At 41.2% G+C, this 12764-nt stretch overlaps 1 protein-coding gene across 3 annotated transcripts; it reads left to right on the plus strand.

Moving 5' to 3' along the window:
- Positions 1-2554: 2554 nt before the first annotated feature.
- Positions 2555-5693, plus strand: LOC136439963 (uncharacterized). Of its 3 annotated transcripts, none has more exons than XM_066435661.1 (4): positions 2555-2664; positions 3610-3757; positions 3921-4007; positions 4754-5693. In XM_066435661.1, the coding sequence occupies exons 2-4, from the start codon at positions 3631-3633 to the stop codon at positions 4933-4935; spliced, it is 396 nt and encodes a 131-aa protein (XP_066291758.1). In that variant the 5' UTR covers positions 2555-2664; positions 3610-3630; the 3' UTR covers positions 4936-5693. The 3 variants fall into 3 exon arrangements, with proteins under 3 accessions (XP_066291758.1, XP_066291757.1, XP_066291756.1); XM_066435660.1 differs by having other exon boundaries at positions 2595-2675; XM_066435659.1 differs by lacking the exon at positions 2555-2664 and adding an exon at positions 3158-3301.
- Positions 5694-12764: the final 7071 nt, after the last annotated feature.

The following is a 12764-nucleotide window of genomic DNA, read 5'->3' on the forward strand; positions in this document are numbered from 1 at the left end:
ATATTCACAATTTTTGTAGTGTTTCTAGTCTTAAGTTAAATGTTAAAAAATGTGAAGGTCTATGGATCGGAACGTATGTAGACAGACAAGACACCCCCCTAGATATATCTTGGCCGAAGCGCCCCATAAAATCCTTAGGCATATATTTCTATAACTCTTCCCTCCACCATGAGTGTGAACTTCTAAATTGGGAGAAAAAGATAGAAAGGCTGAAAAACACATTGCAAGTCTGGAGATGTAGAAATCTAACTTTGTATGGAAAAATCACTATCATTAAGTCATTAGCTCTTTCACAGATTATACACAATATTGCAATGATTGTTACCCCACCCTGGGTTGTTACTTCTATAAAAAGAGAAATTTTCAAGTTTTTATGGAAAGGCAAAAAGGACAAAATCAAAAGAGATGTCATAAGCCAACCCACTGAAATGGGTGGACTCAACATGGTAAACTTAGATTACCAGAAAAACGCACTCTTATCACGTTGGATATATAGGTTGATAGTGGATGATAAATCTAGATGGAAAGCACTCCCCCTGTTGTATGTTAATTCTTTTGGTCCCAATAATCTTATTTTGCAGATGAACTTTGAAAATGAAGGTGATGGACCAAACTTCAACCATATACCCGAATTTTATAAAGAAGTCATTTTATCCTATCACAAAATTGAGAAAAGTGATGACGTAAGGCCCCAGTACTCAAAAGAACAGATAATATGGTGTAATAGAAATATTAGATCACAAGGTAAAACTTTATTCTTCCCTCAATGGATTAAAGAAGGCATAATATATGTGAAAGACCTATTCCCCAGGGAAAAATTCATCTCATCAAATGAGTACCCTACACTTAGCCACCGACCCAGTACTTTAATTGAGCAAATAACCCTGTATCAAGCCCTACCCAGCACCTGGAAAACTCTTGTCAAAAAAGAACTCTACCCAGATGACCGCCCAACACATTTTGTAGCCCCACCCCCACATCAGTTTAAAGCTACAACAAAATCCTGTAAATTACTATATTCTACACTCGCTCTTAAACATGCAGTATTGCCAAGCTGTCAACAAAAATGGCAGACAATTTTTCATTTCACTGAATCCTGTGACTGGAAAAAAATTTGGACTTTGCTCTGCAAAACTGCATGTAAGGACACACAAATAGCTGAACTAAATTACAAACTACTACATCAAATATTACCGTGTGGTGAAAAATTAAACAAATGGAGAATACATGATGAAAATGGGCTAAAAATAGATCCTATATGTAAACTATGTCATAGTGGTGATATTGATAATTATAGACACATGTTTGTGGAATGTAAGAGATTATCAGACCTGTGGGACACAGTTCAGCATTACATACCTTTCAGTAGCAGTAATCCTACAATAGATTTTGAAGAAGTAATACTAAGGAAAGTCAGTCAGACTCTGAACATACCCCACCTTAAAAGACGAATATTGATAATATCTATAGCTAAATGGGTCATATTCAAAACATGGATATCTCTAAGAAAGACCCAAAATCCCGCCTCACATCAAAACAATTTGCCCATTCTTTTTAAATGGGAAATGAAGAAGAGATTTACCTCTGCCTGTGAACCTCTAGCTACCTCTTGATTACTATAGATAGCTTTTATTGATGAGTTTTGTTGACTTTTGTAAACAAGGAACTGAGTTTTATACATGTATGAGTTACGTTTTAGCTTCTTAGCTTGCTTTTTTTGACGGCCTTTTAGTTACGCTGTTTTATGTTGTGAATGTGTAATTTACTTTAAAATGTGGAGTAAACGGGAAACAAACAACTGATATGATCAGCCTGACTTAGCACACAATGTATAATACACTGTAAATATGTTACTATGACACAATCAGCATCTTTAGGTGATATGTGGTTTAATCTTGAACCATCCTGCCAGTCTATGCACTGTTACACAATGTCATATACTCTTTGGTGCCAACATTGTAACATGTGTAATATATTATGCTGTAACATTGATGTATATTATGAATAAAATGTGGAAAAAAAAAACGAAAAAAAAAAATATATAGATAATGGTTATCAATCAATCAAATATCTCATGAAAGGTTGTGAATGTTTCAAAAGTTTTCCGCAAATCGCAAGATGTCCGCAAGATTTGATCCTCATTTTGTACGAATCCTATAATACTTGTGAGACGGTCAACACGTGCTTTGCACCCACAATCATTTGAATTCAGTCGGGCGGTTTGGATTCTGACCTCGACCAGAAATGTTTCTGTGCGCCTGAGAGAAAAGTCAGGGGGGGGGCGTGTTTGTTAGAACCTACCGACAAAGCGAGGCCCAGGCATTCCCTAAAAAGGAACCGAGGCAACAAGGCGACTGTTTCCATTTTAGTTTGTAACATCGATGAGGATGACGGTCCGACCTGCCTGTTGATATGCAGAAGTAGAGGAGAAAAATCACACAGAAGGGCAGAGATACTCATAATATTACAAAACATTTAGTCATTGTGCTGGAATGTGCCTTAGGCTAGGCAGACTACTACTAGATAACTGCTGTAACAACCAATCAGCAGAACCCATTAATGCTCATTTGCGTAATTTCGTTGTGAAAGGGTATTTATTGCTTCCCGTCTCCAATTTCTATCACTTCATTCCGATAACTTCATCAGACGCAAGACTCGTGATCGGTAGGTACCAAGTCAATATTACTCTACCAGTTTCGCCTAGTGGTGTTTGTACTTGTGTTTCATTAGAAACATCTGAGTATCGCTCTGTTTTTGACACAGTTGCAGCATATATCTGGCCTTTGTTGTAGCTTAAACCGGTCTATTTTACCGTCAGTCCGCGCACACTGTCACTCGCCGCAAAAAGACAGCGGGTCGGCGCTTGGTGCGTGGCGGCGGCGGGCGCACCCGCCCCCCGAAGGCACGCCACCTTGCCTCGGTCCTGGTGTCCGTTGCCAAGATTTCTGTGTGTCCCCCTTCGTCATTGTTTTCAAGTTTTCCGGCAGTACTAAAGATGGCACATGCTATGTGCCCCGTACATTTAGCGGTTGCTTGCTGTCTGGTGCGTGGCGGCGGCGGGCGCACCCGCCCCCCGAAGGCACGCCACCTTGCCTCGGTCCTGGTGTCCGGTGCCAAGATTTCTGTGTGTCCCCCTTCGTCATTGTTTTTAAGTTTTCCGGCAGTACTAAAGATGATGCATGCTATGTGCCCCGTACATTTAGCGGTTGCTTGCTGTCTGGTGCGCGGCGGCGGCGGGCGTACCCGCCCCCCGAAGGCACGCCACCTTGCCCCGGTCCTGGTGTCCGGTGCCAAGATTTCTGTGTGTCCCCCTTCGTCATTTTTGTTAAGTTTTTCCGACAGTACTAAAGATGATGCATGCTATGTTCCCCGTACTTTGAGCGGTCGCTTGTTGTCTGTCTTGTACAGCCGGTCGCTGTCGGACGATCGACAACAACTGTCTTTGTTGAACATAGAGAGAACACATTGTACTTTGGTGTTATGTGGTATTTAACCTTTACATCGCTTAACGGCCGAAGTAGTGAGTAAACATGCATCCATATTTTCACCACGTTCATCTATATCAATACATCATTTAACGTCGGAATTTGTTTGATGATATTTCCTCAGAGTTCACCAGACCATTCGAAGATGAAGCTGTCCGTGTGCGTCCTTTTCCTGGGCTGCCTGGTGCTCGCCGCGGCCTTCCCTGCTCCGCGTGAGGAGGGTCTGCAAGCCCTGCGGGACAAGTTGGAGGACTTGGTGACCGGGATAGAAGGTACGTCTGAGCTTTACATAACGTACCGCGTGAATTCATCCTATCATAACTGAGACATGATATGGCTGCATGTCGTAGGCCGATCTTCACTTGTCAATTTCACATGTTGCCCACCTTGCTTGATATGAGTATTTCTCTGATATTCCTTCTCTTGTCCTAAAAGCCCTACAGGAGGCGGCGATGGAGAAGCGGGAGCAGGCTGAGGAAGACCTGCTGGCCGAAGATGAGGACCTGGAGGCTGAAGCGGAAGGTACGACTGAGCTGTGCTGTACTGAGCTATACTGTACTTTGTTGAGTTGTAGTTGTACGGTACTGTGTTGAGTTACACTGTACTGTTCAGAGTTGTACTGTGTTGTACTTTACTGTACTGAGCTGTACTGTACTGTGCTGAGTTATACTGAGTTGTACTGAGTCATACTGAGTTGTACTGAGTTGTACTGCTGTACTGAGCTGTACTGTACTGTACTTAGTTGTACTGTGCTGTACTGAGTTGTACTGAGTTGTACTGAGTTGAACTGAGTTGTACTGGGCTGTACTGAGTTGTGCTGTACTGTACTGAGTTGTACTGAGTTGTACTGAGCTATGCTGTACTGTCTGAGTTGTACTGTACTGCACTGGACTGCACTGAGTTGTACTGTGCTGTACTGAGTTGTACTGTACTGAGTTGTACTGAGTTGTACTGAGTTGTACTGGGCTGTACTGAGTTGTACTGTACTGTCTGAGTTGTACTGTACTGCACTATACTGTACTGAGTTGTACTGTGCTGTACTGAGTTGTACTGTACTTACTGTACTGAGTTGTACTTTGCTGTACTGAGTTGTACCTTGCTGTACTGTATTGTACTGTTCTGAGTTGTACTTTGCTGTACTGAGTTGTACTTTGCTGTACTGTACTGTACTGAGTTGTATTGAGCTGTACTGCATTTGTTTGGAAGAACCCATCATAACTTCCTAACTGTGACGTGATAATTTTTTTCTTTTTCTTTTGTCTCAAAAGAACCACAAGAGGCGGAGATGGACAAGCGAGCCTTCAACAGGGAGGTTTACGAGATCTGCGAGGGCACGTGCGACAGGAGGCACCCGCTTAGCTATTCCGATTATGACAAATGCGAAAAACGTTGCGACAAGTTGGCAAGGTCAAGTGCATTAAAGACATTTAAAGTCAAGGGTAGGAAGTAGAGGTCCATCAGTCTGAGGCGGAAGGCTTTCAATAGTTGGATTATTTCTTTATTTGGGTTCATCACAATGTGAAAGGGAGGGCAAAATGGGTTCCATAAGCACCTTCACAAGTTGTCCTTCCGCACTCTTAAACATCGACATCAACTGTTACAATATATGAACTTAGCATACAAATGTTCAAAACACATTATATACATCATATCGTACGCATCACACACTATATACATCATATACATCATTGGCGTACATCATATGATCAGAAAGCATAATCCATATGTCTTCACTCCTTATTGAAACTTAATCTACATTTTCAACTTTTTCTAATTTCCTTTGTGATACTTAACATATGGCCAAATGGTAATTAGGGTTTTAAATTAGAACTGTAGCCCACTGAAAATCCACTGTACTGCATTTCATTCTTGAGAAGAACAACAAATTCACAAGGGATGATGCATAATTTTGTTGTTAACTGTATCAGGTTAGAATGTTGATTAGGATTTATATCATTACTGTAGCATTCAGGTCTCTCCGTTACATACCTTAAACTTTACAGACTGATTGCAAAGATCGTCCGACCACTGACGATGCGTCTTATTACTAACACTAGAAGGGAATTTCAATGGGGGAAATTAATTTAGATAGCGTTGACAAAGGTTGATAACAATTTCCGGACATGTATGTGCACGTCTCAGAAAGCCAAGGGATGACAGTGAATGTTTGAACATGGAAGGACAATAAAACTGGTGAAAGGTTTAAAACATGTTTCAGTGTTGTTGTTTTTTAAGTATAGTCAGCTGAGCGTACGAACGATCGGAATATTTTTGTTGGGAGTGATTGACAATCATTTCCAGTGAGGAGTTACGCCGATAGGATCAGCCTTTGTGGACAAAGAATAATGCTAGTTAAGGCGTTTCAGTTTCGAATAGGTCCGCGTAGAGACAGTTTTATTTGCTTGTAAGGAATAGTTTGTCCATTAATCTACCCACTAGATATACAGAATGTGTAGGGGGCGTGTCAGGCCTAATTAACGGCCGATCCTGGCTCCACTACGAGAAGAAATTTGTGAAAGGGAGGGCAAAATAGGTTCCATAAGCACCTTGACAAGTTGTCCTTCCGCACTCTTAAACATCGACATCAACTGTTACAATATATGAACTTAGCATACAAATGTTCAAAACACATTATATACATCATATCGTACGCATCACACACTATATACATCATATACATCATTGGCGTACATCATATAATATAGAAAGCATAATCCATATGTCTTACTCCTTATTGAAACATAATCTACATTTCAACTATTTCTAGTTTCCTTTGTGATACTCAACATGGTCAAATGGTAATTAGGGTTTTAAATTAGAACTGTAGCCCACTGGAATTCCACTGTACTGCATTTCGTTCTTGAGAAGAACAACAAATTCATAAGGGATGATGCATAATTTTGTTGTTAAAAGAAATAGGTTAGAATGGTGATTAGAGTTTTATATCATTAGCATTTAGGTCCTTCTGTTACAACCCTTGAATGTTTGGACATGGAAGGATAATAAAACTTGTGACTGGTTTAAAACATGCCTCTGTGTCTTTCTTAAGTATAGTCAGCTGAGCGTAAGAGCGATCGGGATATTTTTGTTGGGAGTGAGTGGAAGTCATTCCCAGTGAGGAGGACTTACGCTGATAATATCAGCCTTTGTGGACAAAGAATAGAATGATTACCCGGGGGCAAACCCTCTTTGTATTGATACCCCAAAGCTGTTATGACTTTGAATAGCTCCGCGTAGTTTTGTTTGATTTTAAAGCAATAACTTGTCCACTAATCTATTCACTAGATATATGGAGTGTGTAGGGGACGTGTCAGGCCGAATGAACGGCCGATCCTGGCTCTTCAATTAGAAGAGATTACTAGCGTTTTTCCATCTGTTAATCCGTGCCCTTGCTGATATACAGTTTCGGAGCAGTAAAGTAACTTTATATGCCGGTGTCTTATATCAACTGCGGTGCGTTCAGCTATGCCCATGGCGTAGTACTGCATAGGGGTTTCTTTTGGTTCAAACCTAAGCTTTTTCGACATCTGGATTGCACCGCCGTAGATTGTGGTCCACCATGTGAATTAGTTTATTACAGCTTTAGAGCAGCAATCATGTCACATAGCAAGAAAAGTTGTCTTTTTTTGTTTCGAACTGTTGAAATTTCCTCCATAATCACGACGTTAGTGTGATGTGACTTTCATCTGAACATGTTAAAATAAAACGTTAAAAATGCAGACGAAAATCAAAGTTCATGAAATGTTGCAAATGTCTATCAATGGACACTGCTGGTTATTTGTAAGCAGTCATGCATCAGTCCGGATCCGTAATCATTTTGCTTTTCTGGGTTCGCCCTAGGCCTGTGGCTGATTGATATGGTTAGACAATTCACAAACAACCCTTTGTAGTAAGCCCAGCCTAAGGCAAATTACTCGTATGGTTGTGTGTAACCCTGCGCGTCTGTGTGATTTTCTCCTTCACTTCTTTATTTCTACACACAGGCCGGGTCGTGGTTTGCCCGGACTTGGAGTCAGTAAGTAAAATATCCATTTAACTACAGGTATCAGACAGAGGAAGTTTTTCTTTACGGAAACTAGACCTGGGTCTGCTCACACCCTGGGACAGTATGTTGTGCCCCCGAGAAATGCAGTTTACACATTCTTTGCAATTATGTCATTTAGCAACTAGAGTTCCACGACCGCATACCTTCGCCAAATGATTTTAACCTTTATGACTGACGTATTAGGAGTGTTTCTCATAGATAATAAATCATACTAGTCTTCTCCATCCAAATAACAGAAGTTGTCCAATGTATGAGCTTATCAAAGAAGGTTATGCTAACATTAATCATCAATTATGCAAATGAGGTCCTTATTAGCATAATTTGTTTCAACAATGTTAACATTCACATAACTTCCAAATGCCACAAGTATGAAATTGCCGTCATTAACCAGTATGGTATAATAGTTGTATCTCATTGATTATGCAAATTAGGCCCACATTTACACATTTTCTATCAACATTACTCTCTTTCTCAGTTACAAATATCACATATTTGAATAGTCACATCATGGATTACAGCAAGTTTTTAAAATTGCCTTATTAATTATGCAAATTAGAATCTGATTTGCATAATTGCCAGCTAATCGTACAAAGCTTCATGTAAGCTACCTACATACCAAATATCATGACCATCCATCAAGCCCATCTTGAGTTATAGTATTTCACATTGATTATGCAAATGAGGTCTTCATTTGCATAGTTGATATCTATTAATATTTCTCTCTTCCTCAGTTACATATGTCACATGTATGAGAGTCCTATCATGGAATTTGGCTGATTTCTAAACTTTCCTCATTAATTATGCAAATTAGATATTGATCTGCATAATAAGTATCTAATCATGTAAATCATCACTCAAGCTATCCACTTACCAAAAAGCATGACCATCCATCAAGCCCTTCTTGAGTTGTTCCCTTTCACAGTCTGAAGCAAAACCTGCTCCTGTCGTTCCAGAAAAAGCCGCCAGGGGGCCAAAATCTATACCACTCACTCTCTGTCCAAAGAGCTATATACCACTCAAAAATCAATTCCATAGCATGTCCAGAACACGAGCTATCCAAACAGGAAGTTCCGCTGCAGTACCGTAACAAGCCGCTAGGGGGCCCAAAATCTAAACAATTTCAGGTCTCATCAAGATCTACCCATCTACCAAATATCAAGACAATCCATCCGGGCCTTCTCCAGTTATTCTGCTTCTTTTCATACACACATACACACACACATACAAACGCTACTACCCTGGGAGTCCAGGCACCGTAATCGGATCCCCGCACGCGCGCCCAAGCTTTCACGGCTCACCCTCCCGCTGCCCCCCGAAGACTGACCCCGCCCCACTCTCCGCTGCAAACCCAAGCTCCGCTATCCGATGACACCGCTATCCGATTACATAGCGGAGCTTGGGTTTGCAGCGGAGAGTGGGGCGGGGTCAGTCTTCGGGGGGCAGCGGGAGGGTGGGCCGTAAAAGCTTGGGCGCGCGTGCGGGGATCCGATTACGGTGCCTGGACTCCCAGGGTAAAACGCTACCCTCTGCATAACCTTCTCGGCGAAGGTAATTATAGATAATGAAAGATTTCACGAAAGGCTGTCAAGAGTTTGGCGAGAATTGCAAGCTGTCTGCAAATGCTCATACTATTTTGTACGAATCCCGTCATGCTTGTGAGACGGTCAACACTTGCTTTGCACCCACAGTCATTTATTTAATTTCAGTCGGGCGTTTTCGATTCGGACCTCCACCAGAAATGTGTCTGCGCACCTGAAAGAAATTTTTGGTGGCTGTTCGTTACAACGTATCGCCAAAGCGAGGTCCAGGCATTCCCTGTAAAGAAACAAAGACAACAAGTCAAATGTTTCTATTGCATGTAGTCTACAATATTAAAGTACGAAAAAGAAAGAAAGTGTACATCTTTCTATCACTTCATTCGGATATCTTCATCAGACGCAAGACTTGTGATCGTCAGGTACCAAGCCAGTTTTACTCTACCGGCTTCGCCTATTGGACACTTAGTTCTAGATTGTAGACTTCACGATAAAGAAATGTTCTTTTCAAATGTATTAATGAAAAATATTTAAACGCAATGGAGAAATTTATATTTTGGTTGCGTCTAGACAAACCTTGTATAAGAAACATGATCTGTTCATACATCTACACATGTACAAAGAAACGAGAAGAAGCTTAGCTCATCACTTTCGTCTACCATGTATGTTTAAACTAGGTACTGTATATATTTCACTGTATATGTCACTTACATGTTAGTTAGGTTTATGTAAGACGACCTGTATCTCGCCTCTCGGGGCACGAATGTACAATAAAGGTCTTCATTCATTCATTCATTCATTGGTGTCTGTACATGTGTTTCATCAGAAACATCTGAGAATAGTTTTTGTCACAGTAGTTTTTGACACAGTAGTATTTGACACAGTTGCAGCATATATCTATCCTTTGTTGTAGCTTAAAGCCGCTCTATTTCAATTTCAGTCCGCGCCTACCGTCACCTTCCCCCAGACAAGGCGGCGGGCCCGCGCTTGGTGCTCGGCGGTGGCAGGCGCACCGGGCACCCGACGGCATGCCGCTATGCCCCGGTCCTGGGCATCCAAATGCGCCTCAGGCGTTTTGACGCAAAGACCGTCTTAAGAAAAAATAAAGGAGTTGTTTTCTTGTGAGAAGGAATTCAACTATTCAGCTCTGGTCGTCGTTATGATAGAAGAGCTGATCAATGAAGTAGGGGACCAGTAATCTCCAAGCAGATTTATCGTTGGCAAGGCAGTACATGTATCAGTATAATTGCTTGTGAGAAGGAATTCAGCTATTCAAAAGAATGTTGGTGTTGGATGTCTACGTGCGTTTAAACAGAACGCTTCGTCACCAAATCGCTTTGACTTCGCGGTGGTTTTAAGTTTAAGAGCTTACCTTGAAAACCGCAAACAATCTGAATTTACAATATCTAAAGCCTCCGGAGCTTTGGATACTCGTTGGCCTTTTGATACTGCCGGCAGAACTGCTCGGAGCTTAGGGGACCAACTACCCTGGGTTCCAGACTGTTTATCGGGCCTTTTAGCCGGTTCTCTTTAGCCGGTACCTTGCAGTCAGTTCCTCCCGGTGGCACAGAGACCCCAGCCCGCCGAACCCTAATTAGCGCACCGGGAGAGTTCTAGCCGGGGAGTTGACCGGCCCGAAAAGGGCGCGGTTCACTCCCACGGGCTCAACTCCCCGGAGCGTTGATTAAGACCGGGCGGGCAGACTGTTCTCTGGCCACCGTAGGAAATCGCTAGCGACCCGGTACTAGTCTGGCGCCCAGGGAAGGGACCAACAGGCTGAAGCGGAATACTCAAGTAAATGGTTTCTTTAGGTTGGTAAACATAGCAATGATAAAGGTCTCTGTATGGCACCCAAACTAACAAAAGTCATGTGTAAAGTAGCCGAAGTAGGTGGCTACTTATAGCGGTGAGAAGCAGTACTCAAGTCAGAAGCTCTGAAGAAGATGTCTGACAGACAACGAAACGTCAGCAGGTGAGATTTACTCGTTGTGAAGAAAAAAACTATATCCAAATTTTAGACCAATTTCCGGGCATGCAACGTCTAATGTGGACGTCTAAGAACTCAAGGGAACGAACGTCACAGCGAGTGTTTGAATATGGAAGAACAATAAAACTTGTCACTGGTTTAAAACATGACCCCTTGTTCCCTTTAAAAGTGTCGTCAGCTAAGGTTGAGTGTGATCGCAGTTTATACAGATCAAAAACAGCTGATATAATAAAGACAGAGAAACTAATATAATTTTACTCGTAATTCAAGCTGAACACACACACGCTCACAAGCACACACATACATACACACACGCACACATTAGACTACCTACATACACAAACTAACACACACACAGGCTCACACACACACATACACGCGCTCATAAATACACACAGACATAAACACACTCGCAAACACACACAGGCTCACACACATACATTTGTACATTCACACTCTCTCACACGCACACATTTACATTAGACAACACACAAACTGACACACACACACACGCACACAGCCCCCTACCCAATCTCCAAGCAGATACTAGGGCAGGAAATAGTCACCAGCGTTCAGTGCTATGCAGTTCCTTTATGGCTGCATAAACCGTGGAAACAAACATAGCATTTCAATGTGGAAACAATAAGTAGAAGGAGCATAATACCATAACTAATATCTTAAAAAAATAAAATAAAATGTTTGCATTTTGGAGATGGCTTTCATTACAAGTTGGTTTGGTGAACCTACATGTACAGTTATAATAACATCTGTTTGCCTCTACAACAAAAAACAAAGTTTGACTCATATATGATTTGCACCTTGATACAACAAAACAATCCATTGAAAACCCTTTTTAAGGTTATTTGGGACTATTTCAGCCAACAGATTAAATAATAAGCACATAATAGTATATACCACAGGTATCGTCTTTCTCCCAATGTATAGTGAATTCAATGCCCTTTGTATTGGCAAGAAATGTGGACAAATCTTGAGACAGGCTGGAGCAAACACAGTGATAACTCTACTTATCCTATCATGATGTCAACCTTCGGCCTCTGAACCCACCCAGCTGTCCCTTAACCCCACATTGTGCCCTGAAGTGGGATTTCAAACTGTAGGAACAAATATATGTCTGGATGAAATGTCCCTAAATTTATGAATATACAGCACCAGTCTTTCTTAGCTCCCCTTTTCACTACATGGTCCAGACTACTGAGTGACCAAAATTTTCATGACCTGTGACTTAACATTAATAATCGGAATATGAATGTTAAGGTATAGTATGAAAGATAACAAAACTTTGGTAACAATGAAATTTTGACTGAATTAAAACTGTTGGTTGCTTAAAGGTCGTCATCTCAGCCAAAACAAGGTATAAATGAATGAGTAATCCAGTGCATCTACAGGTATGAGGTCACTTTGTGCAGAGAGAACAAGTGACTCAATAAGCAGTGAAATTGTAGTACTATACACTACTTACTCAGCCTATCATATTATACTACATGGTGAATCAGCATATATCTTTGATATAAAGCTATCTTTGAGACTATAACTACATATTTAAGCACTTGAAAGCGTCAGTCTTTCATCTAACTTCTTAAACTAACTTGAAAGCCTTCTTGATTTTGGATTTTTTACAATCATACTTTTTCTTTTATCACCATTAAGTATTGCACCTCTGGAGTTAACATCTACATTTAGGTCCCCTTCAA

The sequence above is a fragment of the Branchiostoma lanceolatum genome, chromosome 8, assembly GCF_035083965.1.
Source record: "Branchiostoma lanceolatum isolate klBraLanc5 chromosome 8, klBraLanc5.hap2, whole genome shotgun sequence".
NCBI classification, from domain to species: Eukaryota; Metazoa; Chordata; class Leptocardii; order Amphioxiformes; family Branchiostomatidae; genus Branchiostoma; species Branchiostoma lanceolatum.

Excerpts from the sequence above, each read along its gene's own strand:
- LOC136439963 (XM_066435659.1), top strand. The coding sequence starts at position 3,173 with ATGATGCATGCTATGTGCCCCGTACATTTAGCGGTTGCTTGCTGTCTG. Across the intron at positions 3,302-3,609 it reads TGTCCGGTGCCAAGATTTCT|AGTTCACCAGACCATTCGAA; the intron begins GTGTGTCCCCCT and ends ATATTTCCTCAG. Across the intron at positions 4,008-4,753 it reads CCTGGAGGCTGAAGCGGAAG|AACCACAAGAGGCGGAGATG; the intron begins GTACGACTGAGC and ends TTGTCTCAAAAG.